General features: G+C 37.8%; 1 protein-coding gene across 2 annotated transcripts in view; it reads left to right on the top strand.

Annotated features, from left to right (window-relative positions):
• Positions 1 to 25,546, top strand: part of RASA2 (RAS p21 protein activator 2) — a 113,309-nt gene that overhangs the window by 46,472 nt on the left and 41,291 nt on the right. For both annotated transcript variants that reach the window (XM_049867536.1, XM_049867535.1), the window contains exons 6-9: positions 14,462 to 14,545; positions 16,110 to 16,182; positions 20,972 to 21,048; positions 21,987 to 22,088. In XM_049867536.1, coding sequence (XP_049723493.1) covers positions 14,462 to 14,545; positions 16,110 to 16,182; positions 20,972 to 21,048; positions 21,987 to 22,088 — 336 coding nt within the window. The remainder of the gene's footprint in view (positions 1 to 14,461; positions 14,546 to 16,109; positions 16,183 to 20,971; positions 21,049 to 21,986; positions 22,089 to 25,546) is intronic.

The raw sequence follows: 25,546 nt of genomic DNA, 5'->3' as shown, positions 1-25,546 counted from the left end.
CTCCTTATTTTAAATATTTCAGAAACTGTTTTTTGTTTGTTTTTTCCAGAAATTAATCTCTGCTATGCCATTCCTTTATTAAGTTGATTTCCAGTTTGTTTTTCTCGTATCTAGTCTGCTCAGGTTATTGTGAGTCACTATTTCATTCAACCAGTATTTCTTGGATTTGTGTTAAGTGATAGCTACAGACAATTGAGAATGTATTATAGGATCACAGATAAGCGTGCCTATTGTCTGGCAGGGAGATTAGGGAAGGTTTCCTCAGGGAGGTACTCTAGAAACTCCACCACAAAGCAAGGCATTATGGACCTGGGGCTAGAACTAATGCCCGTCCTGAGATTACCAGTATGGATTTCTACCTACCTTGGTTTCCTGTTCATATCATCTACCCTCTGGTCATTTTTTATTACCCAGACTCTAATCTTCTAACTGTTCTAAAAATCTCCTGTTCTAACCCAATCCACCACCTGTTCCCTCCCACCCAAACCCTTCTTCTGTTTTATCAAAACTACCGATTTCCTTACTTCTGAATGTTTCCTCTATCTTTTCCTTCACTGATACTTGGATACCCCTGAGGTACTGTTTCCTCCCACAGCCTTCTCAAGCAGAGGCTATGTTTTTTCTATCATACCCACTTACTTTAGAGCCAGGAAATAGGGTAGGTGTTCTCCTTGCTCTTTCGCTGCTCCAGAGTATATAACGTATTCTAATTGTGAAAACCCAGCCCCTTTGTGGCAATATACCGTTATTACCCATCTCCCTTCTCTCCCTTCATTCATTGAAAATTACTGAATCAGATACTTTTTTCTCCACCCTACCGCCCATGATTATTCTTAGTGATATTTCTACGTGGATGGGTGACCCAGTCAATACTGTGGTCTCTCAGTTCTTGCCTACGTCATCTTTTCCTCTATTCTACCGAAATCTCATGGGGTGAAATATTGACATATAAGAAACTTTACCACTTTAAAAATCATGATTTCAGATATCCTACACTGTGAGGACTTCACTCTGTCCTTCCTGCTCAATTATTCAAATACTCCTACTGTAATTTTTTTTTAATCTTTTTTATTTTGAAATAATTTCAAGCGTACAGAAAACGTGCAAAAATAATCCAGAGAACTCTCATGTATTCCTTACCCTCAGAGTCACCAACTTTTTAACACTTTGACGCATTTACTTCATCATTCTCTGTATAGGAATATGTAATACTATATAGTAATGTTGCTCATGTGTGGTGTTGTTCCTGTCAAGTTGGTTCCGACTCATGGCAACCCCATGTGTACAGAGTAGAACTGCTCCGTAGGATTTTCAAGGCCGTGACCTTTGAGAAGCAGATCGTCAGGCCTGTCTTCTGAGGTGTCTGTGGGCAGGTTCAAACTGCCAGCCTTTCAGCAAGTAGTTGAGTGCTTAACCGCCTGCCACCCAGGGATTCCTTGTTTGTGTGTAGTTCATTTTTTCTGAACCATTTGAGTGAAGGTTGTGTACATCATGATTCTTCACCCTTTAATGTGTCAGTGTGTAGTTCCTAAGAACAAGGACACCGTCTTAAATAACCTCAGTCAGATGGATCCTGGCTGAAAGCAGAGAGTACCAGAAAGATGTTTCCCTGTGTTTTATTGACTGTGCAAAGGCATTCGACTGTGTGGATCATGACAAATTATGGATAACATCGCAAAGAAGGGGAATTCCAGAACACCTACTTTCATTCATGAGGAACTTGTACATAAGCCAAGAGGCAGTGGTTCAAACAGAACAAAGGGATACTGCAAGGTTTAAAGTCAGGAAAAGTGTACAGCAGGGTTGTATCCTTTCACCATACTTATTCATAACCCAAGAAGCTGGACTCTATGAAGAAGAACATGGCATCAGGGTTGGAGGAAGACTCATTAACTCCCTGGGTTATGCAGATGACACAGCCTTGCTTGTTGAAAGTGAAGAGGACTTAAAGCGCTTACTGATGAAGGTCAAAGACCACAGCCTTCAGTAGGGAATACACCTTAAACTAAAGAAAACAAAAATCCTCACAACTGGATCAATAAGCAACATCATGAGAGATGGAGAAAATATTGAAGTTGTCGAGTATTTCATTTTACCTGAATCCATAATCAATGCCTGTGGAAACAGCACCCAGGAAATCAAAAGATGAATTACATTGGGCAAATCTGCTGCAAAAGACCTCTTTAAAGTGTTAAAAAGCAAAGATGTCACTTTAAGGACTTAGGAGCGCCTGACCGAGGCCTTGTTCTTTTCAGTTGCCTCGTGTGCATGTGAAAGCTGGACAGTGAATAAGGAAGACCAAAGAATTGATGCCTTTGAATTATGGTGTTGGCAAAGAATATGGAATATACCATAGACTGCCAAAAGAACTAACAAATCTGTCTTGGAAAAAGAATAGCCAGAATGCTCCTTAGAAGAAGCAAGGATGGCGAGCCTTTGTCTCCCACACTTCGGGCATGTTATCAGGAAGGATCAGTTCCTGGAGAAGGACATCATGCTTTGAAAAGTAGAGGGTCAGCGAAAAAGAGGAAGACCCTCAATGAGATGGATTGACACAGTGGCTGCAGTAGTGGACTCAAGCATAACAATGATTGTGAGGATGACACAGGACCCGGCAGTGTTCTGTTCTGTTGCACACAGGGTCACTGTGAGTCAAAACCAACTTGGCGGCACCTAGCAAAAATAACATATTTATCAAATTGAGAAAATTTAACCTTTGCTATAATACTTTTACCAACGGTTATTAGATTTCTGTACTTTGACAATTACTATATTCCAGTTGTGTCAGCTGTCCCAATAATGTCCTTTATGGCGTTTTTTTTCCCCTCTAAGAATAGGTCCAGTCTGAGATCATATATTGCTTTTAGTTGTCATGTCTCTTTAATTTCCTTTAATCTGGACTAGTTTTTAGCTTTTCTTTGTCTTTCACGGTGTTGATGTTTTTGAAGAACACAGGTCAGTTAGTTTTTCCAGTGTTCCTCAGTCTGGGTTTACCTACTAAAAACAGTTTCAGATTTGTTTGCACTTTTGTTTGTTTGCTTTAATCTCCCTTGACTGAAAGCACATAGTGAAAGTACTTGGCTTAGTCCCCTCTCCACCACTCCCTTCCCTGTTTTGATTTGTTTCTCATTTTCATTTGAAGTGCAGTTGGTTGGACTGATTTGTATGCATTCAGCTTAGGGTTATTTTCTCCCATCCTTGTTGGTTTAATTTTATTTTTTGAATATGTGAGGATTACAAAAGCCAAAACTACTCTGCAAGGTATTACTCAGAGATGTGAGTCAATCCCAGCCCCAGACAACCACATTCTGATTGCTGTCCCTATAGTTTCACCTTTTCCAAATTATATAAACAGAATCGTATAGTATATGGCTTTTTTGTCTTGCTTTTGTCATGTAGCGTAGTGCTTTTGAGATTCATCCACATTGTTGCACGTATGATTTTTTAAAAAAATATTTTATGTATTTCTTAACTTAGGCAGGTACTGTTATCTTCATTTTCCAAGTAACAAAACCAATGCACAATTTGTTAAATAAGCCCCAGTTCACACAGGAAGTGGTAGAGCCTGGATTCGAACTGAAGCAGTTTGATTCTCCTTTAACTTTTTATTTTGAAATAATTATAGATTCACAGGAAGTTGCAAAGATAGTATAGAGAGGTTCCCTATACCCTTCACCCAGTTCCCCCCAGTGGTTACATCTTGATAGCACAATATCAAAACTAGTGGATTCACCTTGGTATAAATGTACGCATTTCTGTATCATTTTATCACGTGTAGATTTGTGTAATCACCACTGCAATCAAGATACAGAGCTGTTCTACCCCCACCACACCACAGAGATCTCCCTTTTTATGCTACCTTATAGTCGTACCCCTTTCCCTCTGCACTACCATCTCTATGCCTGGGCAACCACTGATCTTTCTCCATATCTATAATTTTGTAATTTCAAAATGTGAATAGAATCATACCAGAACTAAAACAAACCAAACCTTTTGCCGTCGAGTCAGTTCCAACTCCTAGTGACTCTATAGGACAGAGTAGAACTGCCCCGTAGGGTTTCCATGGAGCGCCTGGTGGATTTGAACTGCTGATCTTTTGGTTAGCAGCCGTAGCACTTAACCACTGCACCACCAGAGTTTCCTAGAATCATACAGTATGTGACTTTTTGAGATTGACTTTCTTTTTTCCACTCAGATTCATCCAAGTTGTTGCATGTAGTTTCTTGTAGCCAGCATGTAGTTGTGTCACTATGTTAATCCACTCTGCCGATTTCTTTTAATTGGTGAATTTATGCCATTTAAGTCTTAGTATATGTGCGTCCAAAGCAAGCACTATACCATTTACTTGTAATGCAATTATTGATATGTTAGGCTTAAGTCTGCCATTTAATTTTTTCTTTTCTGTTTGTCCTCTCTGTTTTGTTTTTCTCTTTTTTGTTTCCTGACTTCCATAGGTTACTTGAACATTTTTTAGAATTTCAGTTTATCTGTAGTGTTCTTCTGTTTACAAGGTATCTCTTCATGTAGCTTTTTAGTGGTTGTCTTAAATGTTGCCTTATATGTACATAACTTACGAGAGTAGTCTACTGGTGTTGACGTTTCACCAGTTAGAATAAAGTATAGAACCTTAACCTCTGTAAATCCCTTTACCCTCCCCCATTTATAAGTGTCTTACGTATTTCTCCTGCATATATCGAGAACCACTTCAGACAATGTTGTGATTTTGCTTCGGTCATCTGACACCATTTAGAAAAGTCAAGAGAAGGAAAGTCTGTTGCATTTACCAATATTTTTGCTCTTTCCATTTCTTCTTCCTTCCTGATGTTTCAAGATCCCCCCTCTTTTTTTTTTAAATGATTTTCTTTCTTTTTAGAGATTTTCTTCTAACCACTCTATGAAGGTACATTTATCGGTGGCAAATTCTCTTAGTTTCTTTTATCAGAAAATGCCTTGATTTTCCCTTCATTCCTGAAGGATAAAGGATATTTTCACTGAATATAAAATTCTGGGTTGACAGGTGTTTTTTGTTGTTGTTTGTTTGTTTTTTGTTTTTAGCTACTTCCTTCTGACTTCCGTTGTTTCTGGTGAGAAATTTGATGTTGTTCAAATTGGTTTCCCTTATAGGTGATGTGTCATTTTTCTGGCTGCTTTCGATGTTTTTTTTTTTTCTCTTTAGTTTTCTGTGTGTTTCAGTGTAGTGTGACTGTGATGTGACTTGGCATGGATTTCTTTGAGTTTATCTTGTTTGGGGTTTGCTCGGCCTCTTGAATCTGTACATTTATGTCTTTTGCCACATTTGGAACAATTTCAGCCGTTATCTCTTTGAATACTTTTTTAGCCCAGCCATCTTTCTCCTCTCCTTTCAGAACCCCAATGACGCAAACATTAGATTCTTTGTTATAGTCTCATAGGTCCCTGAGGCTCTGTTCCCCCCCGCCCGCCGCCCAGTCTGTTTTCCCTCTTTTTGTTCATATTGGGCCATTTCTATTGTCCTGTCTTCAAATTCACTGATTTCTTGTCCTCTCAATTCTGCTGTTGAGCAAATCCATTGAGTTTTTTATTTTGGTTATTATATTTTTAAGTTCTAAAATTTCCATTTGGTTTATCTTTTTGTGTAATACTTCCTTGCCGAAACTACGTTTTTTCATTTGTTTCAGCCTTGTTTGTAATTGCTCATTGAATGATTTTATGATGGCTGCTTTATCATTTTTATGATAATCCTAACATCTGTGTCCTCTCAGTGTTGGTTGGCATCTTTTGATTGTCTTTTCTCATTTAAGTTGATATTTTTCTAGCTCTTGCTATGATGAGTGATTTTTTTGTTTTCTTTTTTTTATTGTATCTGGAACATTTTGTTTACTATGGGATTCTGGATCTTATTTAAATGTTCTTGTTCAGCTGGCCTCCTCTAACACTGTGCTGCTAGGGAAAAGGGAAGCCTCCTTTTTACTGCCAGGTGAGGTAAAAATCCAGGTGCCCAGCTCAGCCTCCATTGACACCCCTGGGTGGGGGAGTTGAGAAGTGAGAAGAGTTCCAAGTTACTGTTGAGCAGGAATAGGAGTGAACCTTCCAGCTAGGCCTCTTCTGACATCACCATCCTGGCCGGGATGGGTAGGGGTACCTTGTAATTGTTGCTCCCCTTGCAGCCTCTACTGACAGTATGGTGAGGGCAGGTTGGTTACTCCTGGAAGGTGGTGAAAGATCTGGCCTTCCTCTCAGCCTTCTCTGACACTATCCTAGTGGAGAGGGGGAGAAGCTCCTTATTACTGCTGAGTGGGAGTGGCAGTCCAGGTTTCCCATGTGGTCCTACTGACACCATGGGAGAAGGGGGCTCCTTACAGTCTGGTGAGATCGAAGTCTAGGTTCCCCACACAACCTTTGCTGATGGAAATGGCGGTGGAGCTGTAGTTTTTTTCATGGTGTTTGGTTAGAATATGGAGTTATTGTCTAAAGAGTTTCTGTCTTGTTAGAGAGCTCATTTCTTGGCCCTTTGGCTAGGGAGAGTTGTGTTTTCTTGAGAACTTTGTCTACTCCCATTGGTGTTTCTGGGTTGCTGGTTTCTCTGGCACTCAGTCCAGGATATATAAAGCAAAAAGAAAGCCTTGGGAATCCACCGTCATGTCTTTCTTTGGGTTCCAAGGTCTCTAACCACTTTCCCTTCTTATCTCCACCTTTCAGAGTCTTCTTGTGTTTGTGTTACAGATGAAGTCCAGAGTTTTTAGCTGTGCTAGGTGGGAAGAGTAGGGAGGCATGTATCTACTGCATCTTGTCCTAGAGCTAGAACCAGTCCACTTCTTTTTATTCATGAGTAGTATTCAATTGTATGAAATTTGCTTATCTGTTTACCAGTTGATGGATATTTAGAATGTTTCCATTTTTAGCTATCATAAATAAAATGGTCATAAACATTCATAAACAAGCCTTTATATGGGCATATGCTGGTCTATATCCTTTTCTTCCTTCCTTTTACAGAGTTTCTTAAGCCTCCTCTCTACATTCTTACTGACGTGCAGCAACAGAGCTCCAGTGGTAGCTTTGTGGAATTTATTGTTTCTCAACTTTACAGGTATTTTGAAGTCCGTGATACTTTTTGTTTTCTGTTAATACTGAAGGCATGGTTTGGTGAGTGGTTCTCTTTGATGCTTGTTGAACTTAAAGTTTTGGGGGATGGTGTTTGGAGAGATTCATATCCCAGCATCGCTCTTGTCTTTCAGTCTTAGAAGCTGCCCATTGTGGCATTTCTTAAACTTCAGTAAGAACTCCATCCATGGATCTTCTCCATGTTCCTACTCTCTCCTGTTTTTATTTCCCTGTTTCCTTATAACTGCACTAGAGTTTTACTGTACTTCTCTAGTTATACCTACTAGATTCTCCATTGCCACACACTGGAAATTGGTCACATCTTCCTGAATCCAAATCTGCAAACCTATATTTACTTCCATATTTGCATCCTTACGTCATGGTAGAGGAGGTATTCCTTCCCTTGTCAAGGGCCAGTTTTTCCATCTGAGCTCTGAATTCCATTCATTTGCCCCATTCAAGAACTTTGCTCCCTCAGTTATCTCTTCTTTGCCCTGTGTTGTCAGCCTTACCCTCGCTCTCATAGGTTGTTCTCATCGGCATTTAAGCATGTTGTAGGATCTCGCATTCTAAAAGGCATGCCTCCCCAGACCTGATTTTCACCCCCCGCCAGCTAATGTCCCCTTTTCTCTGCTCTCGTCTAAAGGCAGACATCTCACACACATAACACAAAATGTCAGATAGATGTTTGTCTAATAGATACAACACACACATACAAGCTTTGTCCATTTAAAGAGTCTGTAAGCAACATCAGGAAACCCTGGTGGCATAGTGGTTAACTGCTACGGCTGCTAACCAAAGGGTCGGCAGTTCAAATCCGCCAGGCGCTCCTTGGAAACTCTGTGGGGCAGTTCTGCTCTGTCCTATAGGGTCGCTATGAGTCAGAAGCAACTCAACGGCACTGGGTTTGGTTTTTCAGTTTTTGGAAAAAATGTCATGCCATAATGAGCACACTTAACACCCAGATCTTGGTTTCTGAATACCATTCTCCGGTCAGCACTGTTCAGGAGATCCTACTGTGATGATGGAAGTGTTTTATATCTTCACTTGATAGCCATTAGCTATGTGTGACTACCAAAAACTTGAAATATGGCTAATAGTACTAAAGAATTGGACTTTTAATTTGGTTTAGTTTTTGTTTTTTTTTTTAAATAATGTTTTATTGTCTTTTCAGTAAAGGTTTACATAGCAATTTATGTTCCCGTTCAACGGTTTCTTCACAAATTATTCAGTGACATTGGTTACATTCTTCACAATGTGTGGACATTCTCAGTATTATCATTCTGGTTGTTCCATTTCCATTAATCTAGTTTCCCTGTCCTGTTACCTTCTCATCCTTGTTTTAAACTAATTGTTGACTGTTGATCTCCTATAGATGATCATTTAAAGGAGTACAGTACTCAACAGGTGATATTCTTTATTTTGTAAGCCTATCTGTTATTTAGCTAAAAGATTACCTCGGGCTAGTTTTGATTCAAGGTTTAAAGAGTAACTCAGGGCAGTAGTCTCAGAGAGTCTTCCAGTTTCAGCCAGTCCAGTAAGTCTGTTTTTTGGAGGGCTGTGTGTATGTGTGTGCTTTTTGTTTGTTTGATTTTTGGGAGCTTAGGATTGTATTCCACATTTTTCTCTCTTTCTATCAGAGTCAATCTATTGTGGCTCTCAGCAGAATGGTTAGTTCTGGTCTCAGGGTAGATGAGGCTGTTGTTTGTGTAGACTGTTGATCAGTCCTTCACTAGGTCTTTGGTTTCCTTCTTTCTCTTTTGTTCCAGATGACTAGAGACCAATTGTCATGTCTTAGATTAATTTTGTTTAGTTTTAATTAATTTAAATATCAAGTTGTGGCAAATGGCTGCAGTATTAAACAGTGTAGCCCTAGTAAAAGAGCCTGGACTCCTGGGAGCAGTGACTGATTTCAGCACTGGGGCTGGGAAAATATAAGATGATAAGATGAACCTAGAACATCTTGTAGAGTCGGAAAGTAAGAAAGTATTCAAGAAATAACGGGGTGAAGACATTATGCTGAGTAAATCAGTCACAAAAGGACAAATATTGTATGACCTCACTTATATAAAAAGACAAGAACAGACAAATGTGTAGAGACCAAAGTTTACTAGTAGTTACCAGGGGTGGGAGGAAGGGGGAAATGGGGAGGTTATTGCTTATAGAGTACTGAGTTTAGGTTACAGTTATGGAAAAACAGCATTGATTAAGGGTAGATTTGTACAGCTAATTAATACAATTGCTGTAAAAAGTTGAATTGGCAAAAGTATGATAGAAAAAAAGTTGTATGTAAAAAGTTTGTACAACAACAACAACAAAAAAAAAAGAGAAAAGCTACTGAGGCTGCTTTATATACAGCCAGATACCTCATGGGATTTAGTTCTTTGGTTTGGAGGTTTAGGGTCATTCTTACTGGGACATCCCAGTTAAGTGGCCTGGTAATGGGTTCAGTGCTCCTCTTCTGGTCCTGGTTTGTGGCCCAGTGCCTGGGGTCTTAAAGGCTGGCAGGCGGCTGTCCACGGCACAGCAGTTGCTCCTTACTCACCGGGAGCAACAGAGGAGGAAGGAGAGTCAGGAACAGGAGCAGGAAATGGAATGTGTGCCTAATTGCCTCCATGAATAACTGCCTCCTTTGCAATGAGACCAAAAGAACTGAATGGTGCCTGGCTACCACTACTGAACGTTTTGATCGAAGAGTCTGTAGAAGAATCGTGGGCAAAAGCGGGGAAATGCAGAACAGAATTTCAAATTCTAGTAGAATCCACACTTTCTGGAGTCATGAGGGCCAGATGAACCCATGAAACTATTGCCCTGAGATAATCTTTAAACTTTAAACCAAAAATATCCCCTGAGACCATGGTCTCGGGGAACATCTAGCTCAACTGGCATAACATAGTTTATAAAGAAAATATTTTACATTCTACTTTGGTGAGTAGTGGCTGGGGTCTTAAAAGCTTGTGAGCAGCCATCTAAGATACTCCATTGGTCTTACCCCATTTGCAACAAGGGAGAATGAAGAAAATCAAAGACACAAGAGCAAAATTAGTCCAAAGGACTAATGGACCACAGCTATCACAGCCTCTGCCAGACTGAGTCCAGCACAACTAGATGGTGCCCGGCTACCACCACTGACTGCTCTGTCAGGAATCACAATTGAGAGTCCTGGACACACACACACAGACACACAGACACACACACAGACTTACTTGTTTGAGACTAGAGAAACCCCGGAGTGTGGCCCCCAAACACCCTTTTTAGCTCAGTAATGAAGTCAGGCCCATAAAACAAAACAAGACTAACTGGACACACCAGCCTAGGGACAAGGACAAGAAGGCAGGAGCAGACAGCAAAGCTGGTATTGGGAAACCCAAGGTCAAGAAGGGGAGAGCGTTGACGTCCTGAGGGGTTGGCAACCAATGTCCCAAAAGAGATGTGTATTAATTGTTTAATGAGAAACTAGTTTGCTCTGTAAACCTTCATCTAAAGTACAATTAAAAAAAGAAAAATCCTCTGAATTCTTCTTAAAACCAAATAGTTTAGCTTAACTAGTAAAGAATGTCTGCCTTGAATGTTATGCTCTTTTAAGATACGTCTGTATGAGATCAGATTGACAACAGCAACTCAAAAGATTAGATAGGAACCTATGGGGCAGTATGTTTATGTTAACAGGGGAGAAACAACTTGGAAAAGGAAGGTGAGAATGGTTGCACAAACTTGTACATGTAGAAATTGCTGAATTGGCATACGTTCTGCTGTGTATATTCTCAACAACAACAAAAGTAAAATAAATTATGATTAAAAAAAGGAACAATCACAAGAAAGACAGCAATACTAAATGTGTATACATCTAATAATTTAAAAATACGTAAAACAAAAAATTGAAGAATGAAGAGTGAAATAGAAAAATCCACAAACGCGAGGATTTTAACATTGTTCTTTCAGTAATTAAAAAGGTAGGCGTATAGAAATTATGTTCCACGTTGATTTGAACTAATTGACATTTTTAGAATATTGCATCTAACAACATCATTTAAAGGTTATCGATCCAAGAAAAAGGAAAACATGAATCTTCGAGAAGACTTGTAAATAATAGCAGCTTTATTCACAATAGCCAAAAATTGGAAATATAGCAAATATGGAATGACAGAAAAAGTGGAAAAATGGGGTACATTTGTATAATAAAATGATTCTAAACAGTAAAAGGAATTGAGCATTTAAAAAAAAAGATTTTTATGACTGATTATAAGCCGCTTGATCATGATATACCTTGAAATTTTTTTTTATTTTGTTTTTTGTTTTTCACTATTTCTCTACTCAGGGTTTAGTTTTCATTAAATTTGGAAATTTGGAAATTTTTTGTCTTTTTTTTTTTTTTTTTCAAATTTTTTCCCTACAGCCCCTTCTTTTGAATACTCCAGTTATATATTTTAGGCTACTTGAAGTCATTCCACAGATCTGCTCAGTTTTTTTCAACCTTTCTTCTCTGTATTTTGGATATTATTTACTGCCATATCTTTGTTTACTAATCTTTTTCTCTGCTGTGTCTAATTTTCTATCAGTTCCATCCAGTGCGTTTGTCATATCAGACCTTGTATTTTAATCTCTAGGCTTTGAATTTTTAATATCTTCTGTCTGTATTGAATATGTTTTTTTAGTGTTCTTTTCTACTAATTCTAATTTGTGTTCTGTTTCTGTTGATTTTTCTTTTCATCATGGGTATTATTTTCTTGCTTCTTGCATTCCTGGTTGTTATTGTTGTTATTTTTACAGGGGGATGCCAGACGTTGTGAAATTGCTGAATATTTTTATATCCTTATAAATATTCTTGAGCTTTGTTCAAACCAAAATAATTGCTGTCAAGTTGATTCTTAACAGCTGTATAGGACAGAGTAGAATTGCCCCATAGAGTTTCCAAGGAGCGCCTGGTGGATTGGAACTGCCAGCGTTTTGGTTAGCAGTCATAGCACTTAGCCACTAGGCTACCAGGGTTTCCAAGCTCTGTTCAGGGCTCAGTTAAGTTACTTGGAAACAATTTGATCCTTTGTGGGCTGCTTTTAATCCTTTTTAGATGGGACAAGAGGAGCCTTTAGTCTAGGTCTTACATTTTTCCACTACTGAGGCAGCACCCGTGAATCACTGGGTTTTCCAGTATGGCTGGTGGGAACGGGAGCTATTGCCTGCCATTTATGGACTTTCAGAATTGTTTCCTCTGCTCTTTTCAAGCAACTCTTTCTCCAGTCTTGGGTCATTTCCTCACATGTGTATCATTAACTTTCAGCTGAAGACTTCAGGGGGATTCTTTCAGCTTTCTAGAGGAATGTCTGTCTGTCTCTGCCTTGAGAATTCTAGCCATTTTCACTTCCCACAGCTGACAGCTCTGTCTCCTCTTTCAGGGAGACCATCTAGCAGTAAGCTGGGCTCATCTTGTTTATTCTCCCTCTCAGGGATCACTGCCCTGCATTGCTGATTTTCTCCATTTTTTAGTTGTTTCTGGTGGGACAGTAAATCTAGTTCCCATTAACTCCATCGTGGCTGGACATAGACATTTAGTTTCAAAAAAAGTAAAATCTGAGTTAAAGATTCAGATCAGTCTATATTTGAAACAAGTTTGGACTAAATTTATTTCCCTTCGTTATTTCTAGATAATGTATTAATATCAAAAGCTTTATATGGCACATATAAAAACTTTATAAGATAATTCAGTATACTAAGATTATCTTCGGCATTTGTTTCTGCCCATCATGGCTTCTCATGTGAAGTTGCTTGAACAGTTATATCCTAGGTAATTAGGAAAATAATATTTTAGAGTATATGTAGCAAATAAAATGTTTATTTGACAATGTTACTTAAGTTTGACAGAAAACATTTTTAAACTTTCTTACATTTCAAAATTAAGAATACTTCTGGCGATTTTTATAGACTCGTACATTTGGTTTGTGTGCTTCATTGTTTTGGTTTGTGGGTATTCTTATGGAAGTCTTTGTATGCCGTACTGCATTGTCCTCATTTTTTTAATACCTCATGAAAGTATAATGAATAGATTTTCTGTAATATAGATTTCTCATAATTAGTGTTTACATGTGATAAATTTGGTATCGCAAGGAAAGTAACGCAATATTTTCAGGCAGATGGGGAATTTAGAAAGGTGTTGGACTTTATTAACAGAGTTGAAAAGTAGAATTCAAGTTTGGCCTGCCTCTTACAAGTTTTGTTGCCTCTTCAAGCCTTACGTTGTTACTTTCTCATATAATCTCTTCGAACCTTTTTTTTTTAGAATGTCATGATGATACTCATCTCAAAGGCAGTAGTCATCATTAGATGCATTTTGTGAAAGTGTACTGTCAACTGTAAATGCTATGTAAAAACCAGGTGTCATTTTGAGGTTTAGTTTGAGAGGAAAATTTGAATGTACCTCAGCCTAACATTAAAAGTTAGAAATACTACTTATTCTTTCTTGGGTTTGTTTCAGAATTTTTTTTTTTTTTAATTCGATTTTTGATACCCAGTTTAATGGAGTTAAGTCGTGTTCTCATTTCTGTCTTGACTCTGCAGCGTACCACTTGCACTTAGTCCACGTAGTGATCTGTGGGTTGTAGAGAGAAATGAGGACATTGCCCAACGGTTCTACATTTGCACCCACATATTTCAACAAAGAATACTTTTCAGCAACACTCAGGCGTGTCTCTTAGGTATTAGGAAATGCAGACCCTTAGACACTAATCTAAACTCATGAACTTAGTAATACTCAGTGAGAAAATTTGAGGCACAAGTCATAAGTCAAATTCTTTGTTCTCTGTAAATGCCAATAAATACAATCCATGGAGTGGGTTATAGGCAGCCTTGGTTTTTGCGGTCTAAAAAATTGAATGATGCAGGAGCTGTTTCTGAGAATCAGAGTAAAAGGTTACAGAATTGTGTGAACGTTTGCCCTGTAGTTAGGAACCAGATTTTCAGTGGAAACCACAGTTGTTTCCTTTTTTCTCATTCATGCTTTAGCGGAGGATATGATGCCATAGAGTGGACTTTGTTTGTGATTCACTCACAGTTCTCACTGCCTTCTTGTCCTTTTTAGAAGCCACACCAGTTTTGATGTATTATCAAACTACAAAATGCACCTTGTTGGATATTTAGGCGGGAAAGTGTTAAATATTATTTGTTAGTCTCAGTACTGACTGGCGTTCCTATTTAGTGCTATTTTGAAAACACATCATAAGGAAATAAATGCATATACACATAAACTTGTGTTAGGTCGTATATAGGTATACAACTACAGACACGAGAAGCGATTTTGAACCCTTCCAATATATTAATTTGTATTTAAAGATGTTTTGTATTGTTTAACTTGAATGTAATATGTTAATTCTGTTTTATTCTACCTCAGCATCAAGGCGTGCCATGGGTTGCCTCTCATAAATGGACAAAGCTGTGACCCTTATGCAACCGTTTCTCTAGTGGGCCCTTCTAGGTAATGTTTATTGAGTTATTACTAGGCTTTTAAGTTCTGAAGTTTGACATAAGATTTATAAAACTAAGATTCTAAGAGCAAATGCTGAGTAATTATTAATGACACAAAGTAACGAATGCTTTGAAAGAAAGCCTTTAGTGAATTCTGTTAAACACTTGAGAACAACCAAATCCTGTTTTATAGAAAGAAAATAACGGGTACCATTTCAAACTTCCCAGACTCTTAGGCTGTGGGGAATAGCCTCATTTTTATACTAGTTAAAATGATCTTTAAAGCACAGACTTGCCTATTTCAGTCATCAGTGTTCCTACTTCAAATATCTGAAGAGTTTATACAGGTAAAATCCTGATTTAATAAACACCATTTCCAAATAACAAGGACTGGAAATACCTTTTGCACTTGTGGGATTTGTGCTCCACGGAGAGAATTCCACGCTGTAGACGAACCGCTGATGTCCCAGAACACGGTGAAGTACACTGTGTTATGATTTAAATGATTTAGGGTGCTAACAGAGAAACCTACAGCACTTTGTAGTATTTTCTATTTTATAACTTCATTAAGGTTTCTTTCAGGGCCTGACTGATCTGAAACGTGCCTAAAACTTGAAGGTTTAGAATCACGAAGCAAAAAGTACAATATTCCCTCTACACATGCATGCGTGCCCACTCCTCCTCCCTGACCCCAAGCTCTGTAGTTATTTTTTGGAAAATTATGAACAGGTCACTTTGAAAAATATGTCTTTATATATGTATATAAAGTACCTAGCACTTACCGGGTGCTCAAACAGTAGAATACAATTATTATAGATGTTCTAAAATTTAAAATGGGATAACTCAATCCTGTAACATTAATGCTATCAGATGGATTTTTGCTTGCATGTTAAAAAAGTTCAACCTAACAGATTTTATAATCTGTCGATAGACATATTCTTTAGTATGATTGTTTAGTAACTTACACATAAAACTGTTTGGCATATGAATTTGTGTTTTAAAAAGTTATTATTGATTTTGATATTGTATTACATTTGCATAAGATGTCAACGTTGAGGGAGTCTGGGGGAAGGCTGCGCAAGACTTGCCTGTACATTTCTTTGCAACCATCTGTGAATATATTATTATTTCAAGATAAAAAATAAAAAAATTCACTATTGGAGCTGAAGCCCAAGGAGTGAACTGAGTTAAGAATTCTTTTTGTGTTCCTCAGGTATTGTTTAGCATAGATAAAGGTACTCCAAATCTCATTGTCTTCCTTCTCACTCATATTTTCTGAGTGGCTTACATAATAGAATATGTTTTTAAAAACTCCTGAAGACAGCTTGGCAGTCAGTCTAGTATAACCACAGAGAGAAGAATGGCATATATAGAATACACAGAGCTTGTGTATTCTTTGATTTTAGTTGGTGGAAGCACTGCAATTCTTTTCTCCCATGTAATATTTAAAACTACAGCCTTCCTGAGTCATCTTAACAGTTAAACAAAGGTCACTCTCCCTGGTTGGAAATAGCATGTTTTATAATTGTGTACTATTAAGTTCTACAAGGTAAAACTCTACCACATTGGAACAGGAATGACCAAAAGAAGACAAAAGTAAAGAAGAAAACAAGCAATCCACAGTTTAATGAAATCTTTTATTTTGAGGTAACTTTTTGTTTTATATAAATGTTATTAACATTGAATATTTAATTAATTGAATGCTGGTTGACTTCTTTTTTCAAATGATTGCCATGATAATCATTTTATCAAAAACGGTTTTGATAAGTCTACATCTATATAGGTGGTTGTCTTAGGGTTTTCTAGAGAAACAGAACCAGTGAGATATATGTAGGTACATATAGAGAAATTTGGAAAACCTGGTGGTGTAGTGGTTAAGTGCTATGGCTGCTAACCAAAGGGTCGGCAGTTTGAATCCGCTAGGTGCTCCTTGGAAACTCTATGGGGCAGTTCTGCTCTACCCTGTAGGGTCGCTATGAGTCGAAATCGACTCGACGGCACTGGGTTTTTTTTTTTTTTTTGGTTTATAGAGAGATTTACTTCAAGAGATTGGCTTATGTGATTATAGGGGCTGGCAACTCCAAAATCTGTAGGTCATGCTTCAGGCTGGATACTCCTGCTGTTTCACGGGATTGTGGGAGGCAGGCAAGTCCAAAATCCATAGAACAGGCAGCATGCTGGAGTCTTATGCAGGCTTGCATCCCAAGATTTGTAGGATAGGCAAAAGGAAGAGTCCAGAGTGGAGAGAGTTCTGCCAAAAAATGTATTTATAGTCTGGAGGCAGGCCGTACCCTAACGAAAATTCCTTTTCGACCGATGGATTACAGTAGATTAAATTATGGAAGATGATTACATTGTATTGCATTAGATTAAATTATGGAACAGCAACTAGTCTATTTTTTGTCCGAACCATTGGAACCACAGCGTAGCCAAGATGACGTAAATAAGTGTATTACAGTGGTTCTAAATCAATAAGAAAGTATATAGTAGTTATCATCACTTAATATTATAATCTAATTAGTCATTTTTTAGAACAAATATTCAGCCTTATATTCATTTGAATTTTTAACTCTGCTTCCTCAACCAATAGAAAGTAAGTAAAATTGTAGTAACATGAAACGCTTGGTATTAAAACATTTAATTCCAGAAAGCTATTAAAATGTTTGTCAGCATGCTTCACCTGAGATGAGCCCAGCACATCGGTTTTGCTAGCATACATTGATAAAGAACTACTTTAGCAACTAAGAAGCTTTGGTGGTGCAATGACCTGGCGGCTAGCTGAAAGGTCGGTGTTTTGAACCCACCAGTGGCTCTGTGGGAGAAAAGACCTGGTGATCTGCTCCCATAAAGATTACAGCCTAGGAAAGCCTGTGGGGCAGTTCTCCTCTGTCCTGTTAGGTCCCTATGGGCTGGAATGAACTAGAGGGTACACAACTTAGCAATCAAGCATTTCTCTTCTGAATGCAGTAGAACCATAGTGTAATATACTGTAGGGGAGGCCCAGTATAGAAAACAAGGGCAGAGCTCTGATTGGTTTGGGGGTGGTAGACCTAGGGGGGCACCCACTCCCCAGTCATCCTCATTGTCACACCCTCTTCTGCCCTCCCACCTCATCCGGCCTACCGCTTGGCACATGGGCCACAGAACTCTTCTTCAGAGCGCTGTTTGAAAACCAGTAGGGAGGTAAGTGTATCAGCACTCAGTAGATCTGAGTTCTAGTGCCAGGTGACGTTGAAGAAGTCACTAAATTTGCGACTCAAGTTCCGTATCTTGTAAAAGGATAATTTTGTAAGGGAATAATAACATAGCAGCCCTGTCTAACTCAGAGAGTTTTTGTAGGGCCCAAATGTGAGAATGCTTGAGACCATAAGGTGCTATATGATTAAGTCCTCATTACCGTATTAAGTTCTTTTTGCAACTTAGCCTAATTCACTGTGGACCCATGGTTATTTTTATGGAGATCTTCAGCTGCCTTGAAGTTGTTCCAGATACAGTGCTTTGGAGATCTTTACTTGGAGCATTGTTAAGGAAATCCTTTTTCATATTTATTTGACAACAACAGAAAAAAATTAATCAAACACTCTAAAAGGTTGTGTTGTAATAGTAGAACATGTTGCAGTTGAGATTAACATTTAAGAAAAGTTTGGAAAAAAGTTACGTTTGTTGCTTCATGTGTGTGTGTGTGTGTGTGTGTGTGTATGTGTGTTCTCTTATTTCCAGGTGGAGTGAATGAGGGCACATCTAGCCATGGATGGTTACCATATTTTAGTAAAGGAACACAGGCTAAAGGAAATACCAGAAGTGAAGTAGGAAGAACTGTGGGGGTGGAGTCAAGGGAGAAAGAAAATCAAAAGAAAATGTACCAATGTGAGACTTTTCCATTTCCTGGCTAAGGACTTAGTATACTTGTTCTGCATTTATTAATGGCATGGTGAAAACAAACAAGGCAGCAACAAAAAGGGCTACCGACTAAAGGCAGTCACACTCCCCATTAATCTACATACCTTAAACCTCATATGGGATACAATCTACCATGCCTCGTGGGTCCTTAATAGCGGAATGTCAAGGCCTCACATGCTTGCTGTATCATAATGTACCTGTTAGGCCCGTTTGTTGAGGTGATTGATTATAAAGATAGGTAAGGTTCAGTCTCTGCTCTCTAGTTAAGAGTCCCAATGCCTGCACATAGTATATACACGCAGCAGTAAAGCATAGTAGTATTAGGGGAGTCAGGTGAGCTCTGCTCCAGGTGAGGTGGTAGGGAAGGCTTAAGGAAGGCCTGGATTTTCTTAAGTGAGAGGAAAGAGTATGTGAGAGAAGAAACATTTTGAGCAAAGCCACGGAGAAAGAAAAGCAGAAAGTTACATCCAAAGAACATGAAATAGTGATTTGACTGGAAGGTTTATATAAGAGAATAATGGGAACCAAGACTAAAAAGAATAGAGCAGGTCCAGCTAAAAAAAGGCCTTCGGTACCAGGCTGAGATGCTTAAATTTTAGTCATTGAACCTGGAAGTGATAAGAGTAAAGCAGTTTTTAGGAAAAATTAACTATGATCTGTGGGCCAGGTGGTTCAGGGAAAGAGAAAAAAGATTGGAAGACTTACAGTTTAGCTGTAAAAAAAAAAAAAAAGGGAGAGGGCCTGACTCAAGAGGGTAATATGGGAGTGGAAAGGAAGGGGCAGATGAGAAAGAAACCACAAAGTTCAAGCTAACGAACTGGTTATAGAAGAAAAGAGAAAAGGAGGAGTTGTCCCTGTTTTTCAAATCTGGAAAAATGGAAAAATTAGGAAGAAGGAAAAAATAAGTGGTTCAGTTTGAAACATAATGACCTTGAGGTCCAACATGTAAAATCTTCTGATAGTTCATGTCTGAAACCTAAGAGAGATAGTCGTAGATGAAGACTCAGGATTTCTCAGAAAAAGTAAAAAAAGCTAAGGATGTAGGGGTATACCATAAAGGAGAAAAGCGAAGAAGCTCAGTTCTGATGTTTATTAGGCATTCAGCTTTGTGCGTGTCATTTAATTTCTGTATTTCAGCTTCCTCCTTTTTAAAACGAGGATAACGAATCTAGCCCTGCCTGCCTCAGAGCGGCGTTTTGATGAACAGAGGAGATAATGGAGGTGAAAGCACTGTGTAAACTATACAGCCCTTTGCAGCTCCAGGTTATTTTTAGAGTAAAATAAAAGATAAAGCTCTGGAGAAATAGCCTTATTTATAGGTTCTGAGGAAGAAGAGGTACCAGAGGAACAAGCAAAGAGCAGACATTTGCCAGGATTAAAAAAAAAGTTGTTGAGACAGTTCTGATTCATGGCGACCCTGTGCGTGCAGAGTCAAACAGCGCTTCAGAGGGTTTTCGTGGCTGTGACTTTTCAGAAGCAGATCGCTAGGCCTTTCTTCCGAAGTGCCTCCGGGTGGGTTTCAGCTGCCAACTTTTTGGTTAGTAGCCGAGTGCTTCATTGTTTGCACCACCCAGGGAGTCCTAGTGCCCCTACTGCCAGGATGGTGCCTCAGAAAACTCAAAGAAGAGTGTTGCTGGTAAAGGAGGTTAGTCGTATAATCGCCAGTGCAGATGCTACTGAGAGGTCAGAGAAGGTGAGAACTAAGAATTGAACACCAGATTTGGTGATTAAAAGGTTTTAGGAAGTGATCTGTGTAGGGGACAGATAAGGAGGTTACTGTGGTGTGTGGGTGGTGAGGAAGTGGAGGCTGTGAGGATGGATTACAGTTTTGAGATATACTGGTCTGTGAAAGGAAGGAGATAGGGAGACTGAAATTTAATTTGGTGGAGGATTTTCTTTCAACTTGGGTGAGGTGAATGAGCCAGTAAAGCTGTAGTTAAAATAGATGCAGTGCTTATATGTGCTTATTGTGTACTGTATGTGGGCAAGGCAGTCACAGAAAAGGGGAGGGTCATCTCATTCTCTTTTTCTGGAGGAGAATATGAGAGAACTCAAATAGAAGGGCCTGTGTGAGAGTGGCATGTTCAGGTGGACAGTAGTTGAGGAAGTTCCTGTCAACGTTCTTGACATTTTCAGCAAAAATCTGAGCAGAAGTACAAGGATAGGACTAGCGGGAAAGTCTTCGAACAGTTGTTAGTGTGTGCAGCTGTGTTGTGATAGGAAGATTACGTACGTACGAGCCAGAGAAGCCCATGCTGCCCTGTAATGAGGGCTAGGTATGGCATGGAGGCAGAGGCTTCTTCAGACTTTTTTTCTTCAAACCACCTTATTTTTCTCACCTCCCTGCTACTTTCATGGCTATTTTTATATTTGATATATTTTAGATTAATAAGCTGGGTAAAATATTATCTGGGTATTTCCAGTATCCTCCACGTATGTCCACAATTGAACATTTTGAGGATGATAATTTTTTTAATTCATGTAGGAAAAAGATATTTACAAAAAAAATTTTTTTTACTAAAATACTTTGTTACAGGTAACCAGATCCAGCAGTTACACAAGAAAGTCCCAGTTCCAGGTAGAAGAGGAAGACATTGAAAAGCTAGAAATTAGGTGGGTACCTTAGGATTTTACAGAATTGTTTTTCTGTGCCAAAGGAAAATCGTAAATTTAACTGAAAAAAGTGAACCAAACTTAATATAATTCTATTTAGCAAGTTGGTTGATGAAACCTGCATCATCAGTTTAAATCCAAATTATCTTTTCCAGATTGGATTTCTTTGCAGAAATAGCCAAGGTGTATTTATTTTAAAAACAAATGTGACCTAATTTTTACTTTCTGTATTCTAATTTTTCCCAAATGTAATTGCTCCTTAAATTTCTGAATCATAGCATGAGTACGAAGAATATATAGAGAATTGGTTATATCTCAGTCAATTTAGAAATAATTTTTTTATTCTTCTTAACATATCTGCTGTCTAACAGAAATTTCAGTGAGGTAAGAAGTCTTGTAAGATAATTCAACAGGTGCATGTGTTTGAAGTTTGTGCCATTTCCTAGGTCTTAAATATTTATGCCACTTGGGAGGGGAAGGTTTTGGTAAATGCATGTGTAGGTGTGATGTTAACAGTGTGTTCATCTAAAGGGTCTATTAATCCTGTTTGGAATGAGCAGGTAATGTTATTTTTCTGAATCACCCAAGTTACATATTAATTGGTTATAATTGAGAGAGAAACTGTAGTGTTATGTTGGTTTCTTTTCTCAAAATCAACAAAGTAACACTGTAGTCTTTATTGCTACAGGTTAAAATAAAGCTTAGAGGGGAAACTAGGAAACTTAAGTAATGTCTTTTAGACTTTAAATTTTTTTACTTTCTGTGCTTTTAAATAAAAGCTAGCCCAGTATTTGCTTTTCTAGTCTAGATTGTGAGGTGTATGACAATGCTAACATCTCTTACTTTTAAGCATGTAAAATTAACGCTGTAATACACATCAAAGTGATTTGAAGCTATTTGGGATGTGTGTTCTCTTAAACATTGTTTTCCATTTTCAGAATCGACTTATGGAACAATGGAAACCTGGTCCAAGATGTTTTCCTAGGTGAAATTAAGGTTCCTGTGAACGTGTTAAGAAATGATACCTCTCATCAAGCTTGGTAAGAAGACAAACATTCTAGTGAACTCCATAGTAGGTCATCCCCTTTAATATATTCTATATGTAAAAAAATGCTTTCTGTGAACATATTTTAAATTTGCAGTGGAGTAAGCCAAAAGTCATGAACATTAGTTGATTGAGTCATTATTTCATTATTGCAGAGGTATAAGTAAATAGTTTATGCCTTGACCTTTGGTCCTGGGATAAAAGAACTGAATTGTCTAGGAATATTTTTCATTTCAAAAAGTAAATCTTAACTCAAGGGGGAAATGGAAAACATTAAGATCTTTACATGAGAGTTGGCCATGTGAGACAATGCTTAGTCACAAATGAACACCTGCAGTTCACAAGCTTTATTAGCGATCATGGGAACCGTGGATGTTAGAAGGCAAATGATTTATTCAGGGGAATCAGGTGTTTATGACATCTAACCAGTGATTTTCCTTCACCACACCCCATTGAAATGCGCCGTGTGTGGCCCAGATGTTATGTTCTAAATGTTTACAGTCTAGATATTGTTGGGCTGATTCAGTTAGCAACACTTTTCAGGAGCTCTAGGCACTCAGTAATGGCTACAATATTATTTTTACCTTTTCATGAGTCAGTAGTAGTGACATTAAACTGATGTTAAATTAAACTTAATGTTCAGACATTAAATAGATGTTCATTTCCTTACCGCAATCAGTGTGAAGCTGTTGTTTTTTCTGCCTACAGCACTTAAAAAGCATGAATATCCTGTCCCTTCCAGTAGGTAGCCCAGCATCTGAGAATAAAAGAACATGCCTTTCTCATTTGCCTTTTAAGGCCTGCTTGTTAGAACTTCACTTCAGCTGCCTGAAGAGGACCTGAAATTGAGAATTTAGATGTTCTTACTGTGGGTATCAGTCTCATTTGTCCTTAAAAAGAGCCTGCCTCACCCACTTGGCCCTCAGACATGCTTCGTTTTGGACTCTGCTGTCCTCAAGCAGTTAGTTATCCCTTGTAGACTGATTTTTAGACTTCTGAAATTTTCATTTTATTTTCAGCTCTTGCTAATGCATATCTAAGGTTTATTGGCCTTGACGGTGGTATTTTGTATGTTATAATTTCTAAAATGCATGCGCAGAGGGAAAAAAATTAAACTTAGTCACTGTAACAAATTTATGAACATTTGTCCTGTTGCCCTACCTCTCCTGCTTGCCTTCTTTTTCCTTACGTAAATTAGCATACATTTTCAAATGAAAATTTCCGAACTCAGTTTGTCAAGTCTTTAATAAAATTATGTGCCATATACTTAGTACAAAAGAGAAAAATAAATTGTTGTGCCTCCCAGGGCTCCTCAAAGTGAACTTGAAATGTGCCACATAGCCTATATTTTAAGTAAGACTGTTTCCAGTTGTGCCTTCCAAATTTGGTAAAACTTTGTTCAGCTACCTTGGCATGATATAAGTATACAAACAGGCAAAAATTTGATTCCTATCGATTTTTCTGGTAATAGTATTAACATTTTAGAGTTACCTTCTAGAAGTAAAAATGTAAAATATTGATGTAGCATGAAATAGAAACATCTGCTTATTCATTTATCCAGAGTATAAGGAAATATTAAAATGTGAATGCCATTTCCTGTTAAGTCAGAAATTAAACTCAGACTCTTTTGTCAGTTGTAAAGCTGTAGCATCCCCTTGTGGGAATGATGGTAACTGCACGAAAATTCAATAAAAGCTTTATTTATCTACAGGATTTTAGACATATTCTTCCTAATCTTAATATTAGGAAAGAGAATAATTATCACCAATGTAATTCTGTTACTTGAAAAAGTCTCAATTTGTTTTCCTTTCCTGTATAATTTCCATTTAGTATTTGTTTATTATAGTCTTCTCCTAAAGACTAATTTTTTAAGGTTCCAATTTTATTTTATTTTCAAATTATAACATCATGATTCAGTCACCTTCTCATTCCTTTCTTGCCTATTCAGTTCATTAGTAACGATATGTGTTCTTTATTCTGAAGCTTCTGTTACATGTTAAGATTAGATTGTTAGTATTAATGTCAGCTAGTTTTACTTTAGCCTAATGTGGATAATAGAATTCTATTTGAAGTTTTGAATAGGTAATATACTCACATGGTTCATAGTGCAGAGAGTAAAAGTCTCTCTTCCTCCGTGTCCCCCAGCTACTCAGTTGCCCTCTTCTGTGGCAACTACAGTTTTTAATATCTAGAAATATTTTATCTGTATATAGGCAAATATATACATATATCCTTATCTCTCCCTTTACACAAATGGATGCGTGTTAATTCCTGCTCTGCATCTTGCTTTTTTTATATAACAGTATAGTTGCTGTTAGTTGCCATCAAGTTGATTTCCAACTTACGGCAACCCCATGTGTGCAGTGTAGAACTGCTCCATAGGGTTTTCAAGGTTGTAAACTTTTAGAAGCAGGTCTCCAGGCCTTCCTTCTGAAGAGCCTCTGGGTGGGTCTGAATGGCCAACTTTTTGGCTAGTAGTAGAGCACTTAAGTGTTTGCACCACTCAGGGAATCCTTATAGTAGAACTTCAACAAATATATGTTGACTCTTGATAGTGAGCAAGAGTATGGACTCTGGAAGCAAACTGCCTTGATTCAAATCCCATCTCTGCCACTAACTACTCCTATGACCTTGGGCAAGTTACTTGACAGGACTGCTTTTGCTTTCTTTGGCTATAAAATAGGGATGATACTAGTAGTACCTGCATCCTAAAGTTGTTAAGAGAATGAAATGAGTTAATGTAAAGTAAGCCTAAAGTTCTATGTCAGTGGGTAACATGTCCTATCATGGTTATTATTATTGCTACTCTTGTCACCATTATTCCACATTGGTACGTACAGATTTTTTACATCCTTTTTTTTTATTTTCCCATGTACTGTATTATTATTTGGAATGTTATAAATAAGGGGAATCTTAGAGATAATCTAGTTCAGTCACATTTCACCAGTTGGTCAGAGAATATAATGTGTACAAAAATCATTGTGTGAAATAAAAAGAATAAATTGGTGCAATAATTTCGCCCAAATAACCAATATGTAAAAGTGAACACTAAGAAGATAGATATAAATATCTTTTCATGCTGTAACTTTTAATTTTGAAAGTAAAATTTAAATTAGTAAAATGGTGGGTTTTTTCCAACATAAATAAGCAGTTTGTACACATTTAAAACCAGATTAGTATTTTTCCTGAGATGATTTTTGCTTTTCTTATTTTCTGATTTTGCAACCTTTTGTCCTCAAATGTTTTCTCTTTCTTTTTTACCTCATGTTTTAATATGTCTTCTTCTTATTTGATTTAGAAAATGTAAGAAGTGTCCTGTCTTTTTAGTAGAAATCCATTGATTATGGTTATCTTTAGGGGAACAGAAAATATTCAGATGCTAATGGAGCTACCTCTGAGCAGTTATTTTCCAGCTTTGGTAGCATTAAATGAAAATAACGGCAGTTTGAAGGC

Source organism: Elephas maximus, chromosome 23, assembly GCF_024166365.1.
Source record: "Elephas maximus indicus isolate mEleMax1 chromosome 23, mEleMax1 primary haplotype, whole genome shotgun sequence".
In the NCBI taxonomy this organism is placed as follows: Eukaryota; Metazoa; Chordata; class Mammalia; order Proboscidea; family Elephantidae; genus Elephas; species Elephas maximus.
Note: the sequence above shows the minus strand (reverse complement) of the source record. Positions and strands in the feature narration are given on the sequence as shown.